Below are 17,910 nucleotides of genomic sequence, written 5' to 3'. Positions count from 1 at the left end.
TCTCTGACTCTGTCTTCTTTTTTCCTTATCTTTACCTTTGCCTTTCTCATCTCCATCTCTCCGTCTGTCGGATCGCAAACAACGTCTTGCACATTTTTCCTCACTCTTGAAGGTTGGCCACCCGCACTGTCCATCAGCGACCTTGACACACTCCTTAGAGTCCTCGTCAAAGTAATATTGGGATGACTTGTTGCATTCCCAGAAACTATCTGGTTTCTTGCATTCTGTGAACCATTTTATACTTAATGAGCAAGGTTTAAAGTTTAAAGGTCAAATTTTACATTTAAAGTTTAAAAAAAAATGCAAACGAGAACAAAACAAAGATCAAACAGAAATGAAACTAAATAAGAAATGAAAATAAAAACAAGCAAGGGAAATAAATAAAACATAAAACAAAGCTAAAACCAAACTAAAACATACAGAAAAAAGAAAGAAGAAAAAAAATACACACACACACACCCACACACACACACACACACACACCCACACAAAATTCCAACTAAGGCGATTAAATCAAACAAATAAAAATCAAACAAACAATAACGAAAAACGTATAACCTTCTCATTAACCGCTTATTTGCAGGTCTGATAACCCAATTGTTTATGGGCTCATTGTTGTAATAGACAGCTCCAAAAAAAAAAAGCAAAATGTTTTCCATTACAACAATGTTAACTATGGCCCATGCATGAACGTCTCTGACTCTGCCTTCTTTTTTCCTTGTCTTTACCTTTGCCTTTCTCATCTCCATCTCTCCGTCTGTCGGATCGCAAACAACGTCTTGCACATTTTTCCTCACTCTTGAAGGTTGGCCACCCGCATTGTCCATCAGCGACCTTGACACACTCCTTAGAGTCCTCGTCAAAGTAATATTGGGATGACTTGTTGCATTCCCAGAAACTATCTGGTTTCTTGCATTCTGTGAACCATTTTATACTTAATGAGCAAGGTTTAAAGTTTAAAGGTCAATGTTTTACATTTAATATTAAAAAGATAAATGAAAATACGAACACAACAAAAACAAAACAGAAACGAAACAAAATAAAAAGGAAAACAACAAACAAGCAAAAGAAAAAAAAAAGATAACATCAAACATAGCAAAGACAAAACTAAAGAAAAAAAACAAAACAAAACCAACAATAATCAACACACACAAATATAAAACAAAACAAAAACCCCAGCAAAGCAGATTAAAACAAAACAAATAAAAATCAAACAAATAAAAACGAAAGACCTATAACCTTTTCTTTAACCAAGAGGTTGATACAATGCGACGTGCACTTATTTGCAGGTCTGATAACCCAATTGCTTATGAACTCATTGTTGTAATGGACAGCTCATATAATGAAGCAAAATGTTTTCCATTACAACAATGTTAACTATGGCCCATGCATGAACGTCTCAGACTCTGTCTTCTTTTTTCCTTATCTTTACCTTTGCCTTTCTCATCTCCATCTCTCCGTCTGTCGGATCGCAAACAACGTCTTGCACATTTTTCCTCACTCTTGAAGTTTGGCCACCCGCACTGTCCATCAGCGACCTTGACACACTCCTTAGAGTCCTCGTCAAAGTAATATTGGGATGACTTGTTGCATTCCCAGAAACTATCTGGTTTCTTGCATTCTGTGAACCATTTTATACTTAATGAGCAAGGTTTAAAGTTTAAAGGTCAAATTTTACATTTAAAGTTTTAAAAAAAATGCAAACGAGAACAAAACAAAGATCAAACAGAAATGAAACTAAATAAGAAATGAAAATAAAAACAAGCAAGGGAAATAAATAAAACATAAAACAAAGCTAAAACCAAACTAAAACATACAGAAAAAAGAAAGAAGAAAAAAAATACACACACACACACACCCACACACACACACACACACACACACACACACACCCACACAAAATTCCAACTAAGGCGATTAAATCAAACAAATAAAAATCAAACAAACAATAACGAAAAAACGTATAACCTTCTCATTAACCGCTTATTTGCAGGTCTGATAACCCAATTGTTTATGGGCTCATTGTTGTAATAGACAGCTCCAAAAAAATAAAGCAAAATGTTTTCCATTACAACAATGTTAACTATGGCCCATGCATGAACGTCTCTGACTCTGCCTTCTTTTTTCCTTGTCTTTACCTTTGCCTTTCTCATCTCCATCTCTCCGTCTGTCGGATCGCAAACAACGTCTTGCACATTTTTCCTCACTCTTGAAGGTTGGCCACCCACACTGTCCATCAGCGACCTTGACACACTCCTTAGAGTCCTCGTCAAAGTAATATTGGGATGACTTGTTGCATTCCCAGAAACTATCTGGTTTCTTGCATTCTGTGAACCATTTTATACTTAATGAGCAAGGTTTAAATTTCAAAGGTCAAAGTTTTACATTTAATGTTAAAAAGAAAAATGCAAACAAGAACAAAATAAAAATAAAACAGAAACAAAACAAAATAAAAAAGGAAAACAACAAACAAGAAAAAGAAAAAGAAAATAAAACATAAAACAAAGCTAAAACACAACTAAAGAAAAAACAAAACAAAGAACGAAACCAACAATAATCAACACACACACAAATAAAGCAAAACAGATTAAAACAAAACAATTAAAAATAAACAAAACAAAAACGAAACGCCTATAATCTTCTCTTTAACCAAGAGGTTGATACAATGCGACGTACACTTATTTGCAGGTCTGATACCCCAATTGCTTATGGGCTCATTGTTGTAATGCACAGCACAAAAAATGAAGAAAAATATTTTCCATTACAACAATGTTAACTATGGCCCATGCATGAACGTCTCTGACTCTGCCTTCTTTTTTCCTAATCTTTACCTTTGCCTTTCTCATCTCCATCTCTCCGTCTGTCGGATCGCAAACAACGTCTTGCACATTTTTCCTCACTCCTGAAGGTTGGCCACCCGCACTGTCCATCAGCGACCTTGACACACTCCTTAGAGTCCTCGTCAAAGTAATATTGGGATGACTTGTTGCATTCCCAGAAACTATCTGGTTTCTTACATTCTGTGAACAATATATCCTTAATGAGCAAAGTTTAAAGTTTAAAGGTCAAAGTTTTACGTTTAAAGTTAAAAAGAAAAATGCAAATACGATCAAAACAATAATAAAACAGAAACTACAGGGACATAGAGGTAATGTCTCCACATTTGCGTATTAGTCAACAGGCTCCAAGTTACAAGCACACAGAAGTTGCCGAGGCTAAAAAGCATGCTGCATTACCAAATGTAAAACTCTAATTGCATTCATTACGTTCAAACAGCAAAACTCGCAAAATGATCAGAAGAGTACATTTCATCAAGAGATGGTAAGGCGAACTACAAAAGAATGCCCTTTTATCGTTCCATTTATCGACCACAACTTCATTGGTAATGATTTGGAAAAAAGGGGAAGTGGCAAGGTGGAAGGAATGGTGTCAAAGACGCAGAAATTAGAGATGAGATAGTAACAGACATCCAATCGGAAAACGTTGGAAGAATCTTGGAGTCGCAAAGTCACAATGACGGCACTTTGTATGAACATAAGCGAAATATTTTGTTTGAGGACTGGCCCACATCTCCGAATGGGGATGAATTTGTTAAAGATGAAGCTAGCAAAACGAAGTCAGAAAGTTGCAGTGATGGGTATTTGCAATACAATCCTAAAGAACTAGATCCACTCCCATTGGTAAGTCACCTATCCGATTGCAAAGCGGCAAAAAGCTGTTTCGATCAAATGATTTTCACAAACCCCAACAAAAGGGACTAACCTTTAGCCAGAATTTGCATAAAAAAAGGAACAGACCCGTCTCAGATTGTCAACATTCCACAATGTTCACTGATAAAACGAGGCAACACTCGATCGGCACGCGATATAAAGACCCAGAATCAAAGTCCAATGAAGAGAGTAAATAATTTAAGCTCGAAGGAAAGATTTAAAAGTCATGTAGTTAGACCCACTGCGGGGAAAATTAATTCAATTCAATTGGGAAACGTTGCCAACGAATCTAATGAAAAACAAACCGATATAAAATATTTGAACGATGAAGAAAAAGATAAAAGAACAATAGTTTATCCCAATGCCATGTCTCCTGCAGAATACAATGCAAATCTGAGCTTAAAGCCTCAGACTTCTTTACAGGAGAACTCTAAATGCCGATCAGATATCTTCGCCGAAAAGAAATTATTGTCCAAATCCAAAGGATCACACCAGCCAATCAATGATCGACTAGTCCGGATATGACTCAATTATTGAACCGGTGAAAATTGTATCAGAGAAGAATCATACTTCTTCATTGCCCGATGTAGACCAAAAGTCGAACAAAGTGGAATCTAACGAGAGTATGATAAAAATGTCAAGACTAATTGTGTCAGTTTTTGGATAACTTGGATGCCGGGTATAACGATCTGTTGCCCATAGATAACCTCATCAAAGTACAGGACGAAATTCTTTCTGTGGCTGAGACGCATAAATCAAAACTCATTCCCGGAAAGAAAGATGACAGAGTTAAAAATAACAAGAAAATTACCAGATCTTTGCGTAAATCCAGTACCAAAGCAAGCAGGCTAAGGCAGGTATCAAATTTGAGAGAAATTTTGCATAGTGCTAGCCTTTACAAAAAAGAGGATTCAACTCAAATATCCGCACCTTGCATGTTGGTTGAAAAGAAAATTATGATAAGGAAATTCCAAATTGGTAGTCGGAGGGCTCGATCACAAAAACGTGATTACAGCAACGCTGAAAAAGGGCGTCAGATAACGATTACAAACAGCCAATTGATAGGAAGGTCAATTATAAAAGCAACAACACCAGTTCCACAGATTCAGAAAAGAGAGTTTAAAAATCATGCACGAGTGATGGAGCATCAGCAATTTTCCAGAAGCACAAACAATCAAAACTATTGACAGTTTCAACTAATAAACGCAGCTGTCCAAACCAAAAATTATTGATGATCAAACCTCCAACCAGTTTCATCTATAAATTCTAATAATAAAAATGAATCTATCAAGATTAAACAGATATCAAACAAGGATGAGAATGGTGAAACGTGTAATGATAACAAATGTCTTCTGCGAAAATCGGTTCTGGACGACGTCGTTAGCCAATCGAATATAGGATCTTCGTTTCTCAAGAAGACCCCATCATCTGATTCAGAATGTCCGCCAATACAAAGCCCAACGAATGCATAGGAGTCTCGAACCTGGCCATCGATGTCGTTTGCAACTACGTCATTAACATCTCATCTGTCTTTGAGAACAGTATCAGCCATTGCTCCACGTCTACATCCAATGCTGAAAATTCTTAGTGTGTTTTTGGCGAACTTCAGGATTTGGCGTCACTCGTAAGCGGCGTTAGAGAGTAGGGCGTAATCTGCTTTACGTTAGAATTAAATAAATTCGGAGTCATGGCCAAATGTTGCCCACGGCTCCCAACTGGTTTTATGTCGGTTTGAACCAGATGCTGATAAGAAAATTTCAAATTGAAATAATCAGATATATAAATGTGTAGCTTTTCGTACGTATAAAAATTATTGTCACCCTCACCAAGAAATCATCATATGAACTAAATCCAAATCTTATATTATTTAGCTTCTAAACAATTCTGGCTTAAAACCGATTTCTTCTTCTTCTACTTCTTCTTCTTCTTCTTCTTCTTCTTCTTCTCTTCTTCTTCTTCTTCTTCTTCTTCTTCTTCTTCTTCTTCTTCTTCTTCTTCTTCTTCTTCTTATTATTATTATTATTATTATTATTACTATTACTATTACTATTATTATTATTATTATTATTATTATTATTATTATTATTATTATTATTATTATTATTATCATTATAATCAGTATTATTATCATCATTATTATCACTATTTTAATTGCTATTTTTTTTTCGCCTATTGCAAGAGCTGTAACCTAATAATAATTGCCTATTTGGACTATAAATATTATTATTATTATTATTATTATTATTATTATTATTATTATTATTATTATTATTATTATTATTATTATTATTATTATTATTATTATCTTTATTATTATTGATACAAAAAGGAAAACAACAAACAAGCACAAGAAAAAAAAGAAAACATAAAACAAAGCTCAAACAAAACTGAAACAAACGAAAAAAAAAGAAAGAAGAACCCCCCCCCCCCCCCCCCAAAAAAAAAAAAAAAAAATGAAAACACACACATACACAAAATCCCAACAAAGGCGATTAAAACAAAACAACAAAAATTCAAGCAAATAAAAACGAAAAACTTCTATTTCTTCTCTTTAACCGCTTATTTGCAGGTCTGATAACCCAATTGCTTATAGGCTCATTGTTGTAATAGACAGCTAAAAAAAATGAAGCAAAGTGTTTTCCATTACAACAATGTTAACTATGACCCATGCATGAACGTCTCTGACTCTGCCTTCTTCTTTCCTTATCTTTACCTTTGCCTTTCTCATCTCCATCTCTCCGTCTGTCGGATCGCAAACAACGTCTTGCACATTTTTCCTCATTCTTGAAGATTGGCCACCCGCACTGTCCATCAGCGACCTTGACACACTCCTTAGAGTCCTCGTCAAAGTAATATTGGGATGACTTGTTGCATTCCCAGAAACTATCTGGTTTCTTGCATTCTGTGAACAATATTATCCTTCATGAGCAAGGTTTAAAGTTTAAAGGTCAAAGTTTTACATTTAAAGTTAAAAAGATAAATGAAAATACGAACACAACAAAAACAAAACAGAAACGAAACAAAATAAAAAGGAAAACAACAAACAAGCAAAAGAAAAGAAAGATAACATCAAACATAGCAAAGACAAAACTAAAGAAAAAAACAAAACAAAACCAACAATAATCAACACACACAAATATAATACAAAACAAAAACCCCAGCAAAGCAGATTAAAACAAAACAAATAAAAATCAAACAAATAAAAACGAAAAACCTATAACCTTTTCTTTAACCAAGAGGTTGATACAATGCGACGTGCACTTATTTGCAGGTCTGATAACCCAATTGCTTATGAACTCATTGTTGTAATGGACAGCTCATATAATGAAGCAAAATGTTTTCCATTACAACAATGTTAACTATGGCCCATGCATGAACGTCTCAGACTCTGTCTTCTTTTTTCCTTATCTTTACCTTTGCCTTTCTCATCTCCATCTCTCCGTCTGTCGGATCGCAAACAACGTCTTGCACATTTTTCCTCACTCTTGAAGTTTGGCCACCCGCACTGTCCATCAGCGACCTTGACACACTCCTTAGAGTCCTCGTCAAAGTAATATTGGGATGACTTGTTGCATTCCCAGAAACTATCTGGTTTCTTGCATTCTGTGAACCATTTTATACTTAATGAGCAAGGTTTAAAGTTTAAAGGTCAAATTTTACATTTAAAGTTTTAAAAAAAATGCAAACGAGAACAAAACAAAGATCAAACAGAAATGAAACTAAATAAGAAATGAAAATAAAAACAAGCAAGGGAAATAAATAAAACATAAAACAAAGCTAAAACCAAACTAAAACATACAGAAAAAAGAAAGAAGAAAAAAAATACACACACACACACCCACACACACACACACACACACACACCCACACAAAATTCCAACTAAGGCGATTAAATCAAACAAATAAAAATCAAACAAACAATAACGAAAAACGTATAACCTTCTCATTAACCGCTTATTTGCAGGTCTGATAACCCAATTGTTTATGGGCTCATTGTTGTAATAGACAGCTCCAAAAAAATAAAGCAAAATGTTTTCCATTACAACAATGTTAACTATGGCCCATGCATGAACGTCTCTGACTCTGCCTTCTTTTTTCCTTGTCTTTACCTTTGCCTTTCTCATCTCCATCTCCCGTCTGTCGGATCGCAAACAACGTCTTGCACATTTTTCCTCACTCTTGAAGGTTGGCCACCCACACTGTCCATCAGCGACCTTGACACACTCCTTAGAGTCCTCGTCAAAGTAATATTGGGATGACTTGTTGCATTCCCAGAAACTATCTGGTTTCTTGCATTCTGTGAACCATTTTATACTTAATGAGCAAGGTTTAAATTTCAAAGGTCAAAGTTTTACATTTAATGTTAAAAAGAAAAATGCAAACAAGAACAAAATAAAAATAAAACAGAAACAAAACAAAATAAAAAAGGAAAACAACAAACAAGAAAAAGAAAAAGAAAATAAAACATAAAACAAAGCTAAAACACAACTAAAGAAAAAACAAAACAAAGAACGAAACCAACAATAATCAACACACACACAAATAAAGCAAAACAGATTAAAACAAAACAATTAAAAATAAACAAAACAAAAACGAAACGCCTATAATCTTCTCTTTAACCAAGAGGTTGATACAATGCGACGTACACTTATTTGCAGGTCTGATACCCCAATTGCTTATGGGCTCATTGTTGTAATGCACAGCACAAAAAATGAAGAAAAATATTTTCCATTACAACAATGTTAACTATGGCCCATGCATGAACGTCTCTGACTCTGCCTTCTTTTTTCCTAATCTTTACCTTTGCCTTTCTCATCTCCATCTCTCCGTCTGTCGGATCGCAAACAACGTCTTGCACATTTTTCCTCACTCCTGAAGGTTGGCCACCCGCACTGTCCATCAGCGACCTTGACACACTCCTTAGAGTCCTCGTCAAAGTAATATTGGGATGACTTGTTGCATTCCCAGAAACTATCTGGTTTCTTACATTCTGTGAACAATATATCCTTAATGAGCAAAGTTTAAAGTTTAAAGGTCAAAGTTTTACGTTTAAAGTTAAAAAGAAAAATGCAAATACGATCAAAACAATAATAAAACAGAAACTACAGGGACATAGAGGTAATGTCTCCACATTTGCGTATTAGTCAACAGGCTCCAAGTTACAAGCACACAGAAGTTGCCGAGGCTAAAAAGCATGCTGCATTACCAAATGTAAAACTCTAATTGCATTCATTACGTTCAAACAGCAAAACTCGCAAAATGATCAGAAGAGTACATTTCATCAAGAGATGGTAAGGCGAACTACAAAAGAATGCCCTTTTATCGTTCCATTTATCGACCACAACTTCATTGGTAATGATTTGGAAAAAAGGGGAAGTGGCAAGGTGGAAGGAATGGTGTCAAAGACGCAGAAATTAGAGATGAGATAGTAACAGACATCCAATCGGAAAACGTTGGAAGAATCTTGGAGTCGCAAAGTCACAATGACGGCACTTTGTATGAACATAAGCGAAATATTTTGTTTGAGGACTGGCCCACATCTCCGAATGGGGATGAATTTGTTAAAGATGAAGCTAGCAAAACGAAGTCAGAAAGTTGCAGTGATGGGTATTTGCAATACAATCCTAAAGAACTAGATCCACTCCCATTGGTAAGTCACCTATCCGATTGCAAAGCGGCAAAAAGCTGTTTCGATCAAATGATTTTCACAAACCCCAACAAAAGGGACTAACCTTTAGCCAGAATTTGCATAAAAAAAGGAACAGACCCGTCTCAGATTGTCAACATTCCACAATGTTCACTGATAAAACGAGGCAACACTCGATCGGCACGCGATATAAAGACCCAGAATCAAAGTCCAATGAAGAGAGTAAATAATTTAAGCTCGAAGGAAAGATTTAAAAGTCATGTAGTTAGACCCACTGCGGGGAAAATTAATTCAATTCAATTGGGAAACGTTGCCAACGAATCTAATGAAAAACAAACCGATATAAAATATTTGAACGATGAAGAAAAAGATAAAAGAACAATAGTTTATCCCAATGCCATGTCTCCTGCAGAATACAATGCAAATCTGAGCTTAAAGCCTCAGACTTCTTTACAGGAGAACTCTAAATGCCGATCAGATATCTTCGCCGAAAAGAAATTATTGTCCAAATCCAAAGGATCACACCAGCCAATCAATGATCGACTAGTCCGGATATGACTCAATTATTGAACCGGTGAAAATTGTATCAGAGAAGAATCATACTTCTTCATTGCCCGATGTAGACCAAAAGTCGAACAAAGTGGAATCTAACGAGAGTATGATAAAAATGTCAAGACTAATTGTGTCAGTTTTTGGATAACTTGGATGCCGGGTATAACGATCTGTTGCCCATAGATAACCTCATCAAAGTACAGGACGAAATTCTTTCTGTGGCTGAGACGCATAAATCAAAACTCATTCCCGGAAAGAAAGATGACAGAGTTAAAAATAACAAGAAAATTACCAGATCTTTGCGTAAATCCAGTACCAAAGCAAGCAGGCTAAGGCAGGTATCAAATTTGAGAGAAATTTTGCATAGTGCTAGCCTTTACAAAAAAGAGGATTCAACTCAAATATCCGCACCTTGCATGTTGGTTGAAAAGAAAATTATGATAAGGAAATTCCAAATTGGTAGTCGGAGGGCTCGATCACAAAAACGTGATTACAGCAACGCTGAAAAAGGGCGTCAGATAACGATTACAAACAGCCAATTGATAGGAAGGTCAATTATAAAGCAACAACACCAGTTCCACAGATTCAGAAAAGAGAGTTTAAAAATCATGCACGAGTGATGGAGCATCAGCAATTTTCCAGAAGCACAAACAATCAAAACTATTGACAGTTTCAACTAATAAACGCAGCTGTCCAAACCAAAAATTATTGATGATCAAACCTCCAACCAGTTTCATCTATAAATTCTAATAATAAAAATGAATCTATCAAGATTAAACAGATATCAAACAAAGATGAGAATGGTGAAACGTGTAATGATAACAAATGTCTTCTGCGAAAATCGGTTCTGGACGACGTCGTTAGCCAATCGAATATAGGATCTTCGTTTCTCAAGAAGACCCCATCATCTGATTCAGAATGTCCGCCAATACAAAGCCCAACGAATGCATAGGAGTCTCGAACCTGGCCATCGATGTCGTTTGCAACTACGTCATTAACATCTCATCTGTCTTTGAGAACAGTATCAGCCATTGCTCCACGTCTAATCCAATGCTGAAAATTCTTAGTGTGTTTTTGGCGAACTTCAGGATTTGGCGTCACTCGTAAGCGGCGTTAGAGAGTAGGGCGTAATCTGCTTTACGTTAGAATTAAATAAATTCGGAGTCATGGCCAAATGTTGCCCACGGCTCCCAACTGGTTTTATGTCGGTTTGAACCAGATGCTGATAAGAAAATTTCAAATTGAAATAATCAGATATATAAATGTGTAGCTTTTCGTACGTATAAAAATTATTGTCACCCTCACCAAGAAATCATCATATGAACTAAATCCAAATCTTATATTATTTAGCTTCTAAACAATTCTGGCTTAAAACCGATTTCTTCTTCTTCTACTTCTTCTTCTTCTTCTTCTTCTTCTCTTCTTCTTCTTCTTCTTCTTCTTCTTCTTCTTCTTCTTCTTCTTTCTTCTTCTTCTTTCTTCTTCTTTTATTATTATTATTATTATTATTACTATTACTATTACTATTATTATTATTATTATTATTATTATTATTATTATTATTATTTATTATTATTATTATTATTATTATTATTATTATTATTATATCAGTATTATTATCATCATTATTATCACTATTTTAATTGCTATTTTTTTTTTCGCCTATTGCAAGAGCTGTAACCTAATAATAATTGCCTATTTGGACTATAAATATTATTATTATTATTATTATTATTATTATTATTATTATTATTATTATTATTATTATTATTATTATTATTATTATTATTATTATTATTATTATTATTATTATTATCTTTATTATTATTGATACAAAAAGGAAAACAACAAACAAGCACAAGAAAAAAAGAAAACATAAAACAAAGCTCAAACAAAACTGAAACAAACGAAAAAAAAAGAAAGAAGAACCCCCCCCCCCCCAAAAAAAAAAAAAAAATGAAAACACACACATACACAAAATCCCAACAAAGGCGATTAAAACAAAACAACAAAAATTCAAGCAAATAAAAACGAAAAACTTCTATTTCTTCTCTTTAACCGCTTATTTGCAGGTCTGATAACCCAATTGCTTATAGGCTCATTGTTGTAATAGACAGCTAAAAAAAATGAAGCAAAGTGTTTTCCATTACAACAATGTTAACTATGACCCATGCATGAACGTCTCTGACTCTGCCTTCTTCTTTCCTTATCTTTACCTTTGCCTTTCTCATCTCCATCTCTCCGTCTGTCGGATCGCAAACAACGTCTTGCACATTTTTCCTCATTCTTGAAGATTGGCCACCCGCACTGTCCATCAGCGACCTTGACACACTCCTTAGAGTCCTCGTCAAAGTAATATTGGGATGACTTGTTGCATTCCCAGAAACTATCTGGTTTCTTGCATTCTGTGAACAATATTATCCTTCATGAGCAAGGTTTAAAGTTTAAAGGTCAAAGTTTTACATTTAAAGTTAAAAAGATAAATGAAAATACGAACACAACAAAAACAAAACAGAAACGAAACAAAATAAAAAGGAAAACAACAAACAAGCAAAAGAAAAGAAAGATAACATCAAACATAGCAAAGACAAAACTAAAGAAAAAAACAAAACAAAACCAACAATAATCAACACACACAAATATAATACAAAACAAAAACCCCAGCAAAGCAGATTAAAACAAAACAAATAAAAATCAAACAAATAAAAACGAAAAACCTATAACCTTTTCTTTAACCAAGAGGTTGATACAATGCGACGTGCACTTATTTGCAGGTCTGATAACCCAATTGCTTATGGACTCATTGTTGTAATGGACAGCTCATAAAATGAAGCAAAATGTTTTCCATTACAACAATGTTAACTAAAGTCCATGCATGAACGTCTCTGACTCTGTCTTCTTTTTTCCTTATCTTTACCTTTGCCTTTCTCATCTCCATCTCTCCGTCTGTCGGATCGCAAACAACGTCTTGCACATTTTTCCTCACTCTTGAAGGTTGGCCACCCGCACTGTCCATCAGCGACCTTGACACACTCCTTAGAGTCCTCGTCAAAGTAATATTGGGATGACTTGTTGCATTCCCAGAAACTATCTGGTTTCTTGCATTCTGTGAACCATTTTATACTTAATGAGCAAGGTTTAAAGTTTAAAGGTCAATGTTTTACATTTAATGTTAAAAAGAAAAATGAAAATACGATCAAAACAAAAATAAAACAGAAACAAAACAAATTAAAAAGGAAAAAAAAACAAACAGCAAAAGAAAAAAAAATAGAAAACATAAAACAAAGCTAAAACAAAACTGAAACAAACTGAAAAAGAAAAGAAGGAAAAAAAAAGCCCTAAAAATCAACACATACACCCCCCCCCCCCCCCCATACACACACACACATAATCCCAACAAAGGCGATTAAAACAAAGCAAATAAAAATCAAACAAATGAAAACGAAAAACTTATAATCTTCTCTTTAACCGCCTATTTGCAGGTCTGGTAACCCAATTGCTTATGGGCTCATTGTTGTAATGGACAGTTCCAAAAAAGTAAGCAAAATGTTTTCCATTACAACAATGTTAACTAAGGCCCATGCATGAACGTCTCTGACTCTGCCTTCTTTTCTTATCTTTACCTTTGCCTTTCTCATCTCCATCTCTCCGTCTGTCGGATCGCAAACAACGTCTTGAACATTTTTCCTCACTCTTGAAGGTTGGCCACCCGCACTGTCTTTCAGCGACCTTGACACACTCCTTAGAGTCCTCGTCAAAGTAATATTGGGAAGACTTGTTGCATTCCCAGAAACTAGTGCGGGGCGGTCCTTGGCAAGCTTAAGGACCACGGTCCTACGGTCCTTGGGAAATGAAGACCGCAAGGACCGGTCCTAGGACATTGAACATTCCTGAGAGACTGTTGGAAATTCGAACCGGTTTGACCTTTGAGACCGTGGGATCGTTCATTCTTGAACCGTTAAAGACCGCTACACGATGAAAACCGTGGTCTACAGGAGTAAAACACACGGAGTAGTCACACTCATTTCAAATTGTAACCTAATTAGAGAAGAGGGGTGATGCCTTCTTTATTTGCTCACCGTACTTCATTGTTACTTCGATAATTTAATAAAATTTGAAATTTATCCCCATTAACGGAGATAATGGCATCGCCCAAGGCGTTGATCGAGTTGTTCGTGGCGTTGATACACACACGCAACTCCTACCCCCCTCCCCCCCCCCCCCCACACACACACACATTAGAGGGCAGCGAGCATTGAAGAGTAAGAGAGAGACGTGAAGTTATAATAAGAGGGGGTGGATGAGGTAATAAGAAGGGTCGATGGTGACTTTTCGCCAGATCTAACAAACTCAGCTACCCATTCATTGCTGAGTAGACAGGGATTCAGAAAAAACTCGACTGCACCCGGGATCGATCTCTGGCCCTTTGCGTATAAAGAGAGTGCTCTATCAACTGAGCTATCGGGGTCCCCAAATATTCTATTGGACTTTTTTAAAATTCAGACGTTATAACTGGGTTTTTTGGAAGGAAGAAACTAATGAAACTCATATTATTTGATTAGTAAAAACACCAAACGAAATTTTAATATTATTGTATTATTTTAAATGACAACACTGCGATAGAAAGGAGTGGTGACAAGAGATGGACAAAAGAAAACAAAAAATCGGATTTGCTACTAGCTAGGTTCGACACACACACACACACACACACACACACACACACACATCTTTTGTAGTCACATACATTTCAAACAATAACCCATTAGAGAAGAGGGGTCATGCCTTCACCATAGATCATTGTCATTGCGATCATTATGGTGTAGTAAATTTTGAAATTTACCCCGTATAATGGAATCGTCCAAGGCGTGCGCCTCCTGTTCCCCCCATCTCACACACGAAAGGGCGGTTTGCGGAGTGGAGGTTGGTGGTCGTCTGCCTGTATGGTCGTCTGTGTCGTTTAGTATATGGCAAAGGGGGGTGGGTGCGATTAATTAAGTGGGATGGGTGGTGATTGGTGGAAGATAGGCAACCGAGGCAACGAATCGCTGGGGAAGTAGCCTAGTATGGCGCGAGACCGTGGAAAGGTGATAAGAAGTGAGGACCGCCGCCGGTCTTCCCTATCGGACCGATCCTCAGTTCACAGCTAAAAGACCGTGGGACCGGTCCTTGGACCGGTCCTCAGCGCGGCACTACTGTATGGTCGTCTGTGTCGTTTAGTGTATGGCAAAGGGAGGTGGGTGCGATTAATTAAGTGGGATGGGTGGTGATTGGTGGAAGATAGGCAACCGAGGCAACGAATCGCTGGGGAAGTAGCCTAGTATGGCGCGAGACCGTGGAAAGGTGATAAGAAGTGAGGACCGCCGCCGGTCTTCCCTATCGGACCGATCCTCGGTTCACAGCTAAAAGACCGTGGGACCGGTCCTTGGACCGGTCCTCAGCGCGGCACTACCAGAAACTGGATAGATAAACGATACTTACCAAAGTTGAAGTTTGTCTGTTATTCTACAACACTGGTCGATTGTGAATTCATTTGAGTGATGAACCATCCATTTACCGATCACACTTTAAATTTTGAGCGGGCTACTATATGAGCCCAGATACTACCCAACTCTAACATAAACTGCTCATGGATTGTATGAAGATAATATAAATCTATCACCAGAACTAGAGGGGAGGGTATATTATGATAATTATGGTAAGGGAGGGCAAATGAATTCACAATCGACCAGTGTTGTAGAATAACAGACAAACTTCAACTTTGGTAAGTATCGTTTATCTATCCATTCTACAACACAATTGGTCGAATTGTGAATTCATATGAGACTTCAAAGTCATATAGTAGCACGCGATGTAAAACGATGAAAAGCCACAAAATATTATCGCTTCAAGACTAACTAAATGAATCGTAAAATATAATGAAATATCCGCTACATTATTAGTCCAAATCAACGAATCCATTATACTTAATGCATACCACCCTGCGTGACAATAGGGTAAGGTCTGTTGTACGAAGAGAGTAATTGATATCCCGAGTTACACATGCATGCACCCTACAGAAACACCTGAACTGTAGCTTCCGTAAAATAGCCTGACTCTACCAAATATTTCAGTCAAAAGTGAAGGCCATGGTCATACTCATACCACCAAAAGTGAACAAATCGTTGATTTTATACAACAGTTCAACCAACAGGGTAGTATTTATGTTCCCTGGCCACTCCTAACAACAAAACACCAGTCGACGCAATTGTCTTAAATGACGTCAAAATTACATGGGAGTCGGACTATAATAATCATTCCAGTAACACCACAAGCTAATAATATAAGTCAAACATTAGCACGTAGCAGCGATGATGGCACGTAGACAACAAGCAAGTCCTCGGGCTGGGATCAGAACCTCCATAACATAGAGGCGACAGTTTATAACTCATAAGGCCTCTGGATCCATCCCTAAGGCCATTAACTCGCTCAACCCTAAAACTGACTATATCCGTAGTTTAACAGGGTTACTTTTGCCCCATGCCTATTTATTACGTATTTTATGCGACAAATTATAGGCGTAGTATCAAAGCTAATGTTTTTAGTTTTACATGTTAATGGTGGTTGAACAAAAATGTCTATGTATATGCTCATTTTTAATATATCCAATTTTGAAAAGTAGCAAAAAATTCTAGGATTGAGTGAGTTAAAACACCCGCTAATCCTGCCTTGATTGGGCATAAATACTAGAATATGCATCAATCAAGCCCGAATCAAAAAAGCCCACCTAAATACAATCGAACAAGTACAAAGAAAATCTTCGTGAATGTCACCAACTGGAACTCAAACCAGGAAGAATCATCCCCATACTAGGCTAAAGTAAGTGACTCACATTACAGAATAAGAGATTAACTCCTACCAGCGTTCACACCAGAAACCAACATCGGACACGCTCGAAACCTGAAGTTCTGACAAACCGACCAGTCCCATCAGTCATAACAGGCATGCCTGCCCAAGCCGAAAGACAATTGCCTAATCGGACCTGTTCACCAATTAAAATGTTTAAAATACTACATTAGTTTCTCCTTTCACCTTCATAAACATCCATCTGTCTTCACTCCTTGTCAATAAGATGTGACTCAGACAGCCTCATCCTCCTCATCCTCTTCACCATCACCAACGCTATTATCATCATCCTCATCATCATCTCATCATCATTCCTCACACGTCCCTAATCCTCATCGTCACCAGTTTCCCCCTGGTACAGCTTTGTAACCAAATATACAAAGACCTCCATGGAACAATCTGACAAATTCTGCTCCGGCCCACTTAAATAATAAAATGAACTAAATATACCGATATCCGTGTCACGTCATGTGTATATTACACTATTCGTAATTTAATACCGAAGCATATAACAGAACTTTTAATTAATTCCTTGGTTTTATCTAAATTGGACTATTGTAACTCCCTTTGGGCGAATTTAACTAAAGACAAAATTAGCAAACTTCAGGTTGCTCAAAATAACGCAGCCAGGCTCATTGTACGCAATAACTAAAAATACCCGTCAGCAACTCTTCTTCTCCGTGAGTTACATTGGCTTCCTGTTGAAAAAAGAGTTGCCTATAAGATTTGTACTGTTGTCTACAAATCCCTAAGCACGAACAGTCCCTCCTATATTAAAGACCTTCTAAACATATATGTCCCCAATAGAAACTTGAGGTCAAGCAATGACCAATCAATCCTTGTCAAACCTAAGCCATTGCGTAAAATAGGTGAACAGTCTTTTCAATTTTCGGCCCCCCATTTTTGGAACTCTCTCCCGTCACACGTGAGATGCTCGGATTCGTTGACAACGTTCAAATCTCGCTTAAAGTTTTATCTTTTTACGTCATAATGTTGCAATATTATTTTCATATTTTGTTGTTGTTAAATTGAATTCGTATCACGTTACCTTCACACTTGTCTCACTGTAATATGTTTTGTTTTATATCACTGTAAAGCGCTTAGAGCCTGTGACAACGG

At 36.6% G+C, this 17,910-nt stretch overlaps 1 protein-coding gene across 1 annotated transcript in view; it reads right to left on the bottom strand.

Moving 5' to 3' along the window:
- The window catches only part of LOC144956370 (uncharacterized), a 16,096-nt gene extending 641 nt beyond the window's left edge, over positions 1 to 15,455 (bottom strand). Inside the window, exons 1-13 of the mRNA XM_078886867.1 lie at positions 15,388 to 15,455; positions 13,533 to 13,702; positions 12,827 to 13,015; positions 12,126 to 12,314; positions 8,512 to 8,700; positions 7,820 to 8,007; positions 7,125 to 7,313; positions 6,424 to 6,612; positions 2,832 to 3,020; positions 2,139 to 2,327; positions 1,433 to 1,621; positions 729 to 917; positions 36 to 224 (exon numbers count right to left, since the gene is read on the bottom strand). Coding sequence (XP_078742993.1) covers positions 36 to 224; positions 729 to 917; positions 1,433 to 1,621; positions 2,139 to 2,327; positions 2,832 to 3,020; positions 6,424 to 6,612; positions 7,125 to 7,313; positions 7,820 to 8,007; positions 8,512 to 8,700; positions 12,126 to 12,314; positions 12,827 to 13,015; positions 13,533 to 13,702; positions 15,388 to 15,455 — 2,316 coding nt within the window. The remainder of the gene's footprint in view (positions 1 to 35; positions 225 to 728; positions 918 to 1,432; positions 1,622 to 2,138; positions 2,328 to 2,831; positions 3,021 to 6,423; positions 6,613 to 7,124; positions 7,314 to 7,819; positions 8,008 to 8,511; positions 8,701 to 12,125; positions 12,315 to 12,826; positions 13,016 to 13,532; positions 13,703 to 15,387) is intronic.
- Between the last annotated feature and the right edge of the window lie 2,455 nt (positions 15,456 to 17,910).

Source organism: Berghia stephanieae, chromosome 11, assembly GCF_034508935.2.
Source record: "Berghia stephanieae isolate SIO BIC M18660-M18661 chromosome 11, UCSD_Bste_1.3, whole genome shotgun sequence".
In the NCBI taxonomy this organism is placed as follows: domain Eukaryota; kingdom Metazoa; phylum Mollusca; class Gastropoda; order Nudibranchia; family Aeolidiidae; genus Berghia; species Berghia stephanieae.
The sequence above is the reverse complement of the archived record's forward strand: the minus strand, read 5'-3'. Positions and strand labels throughout refer to the sequence as shown.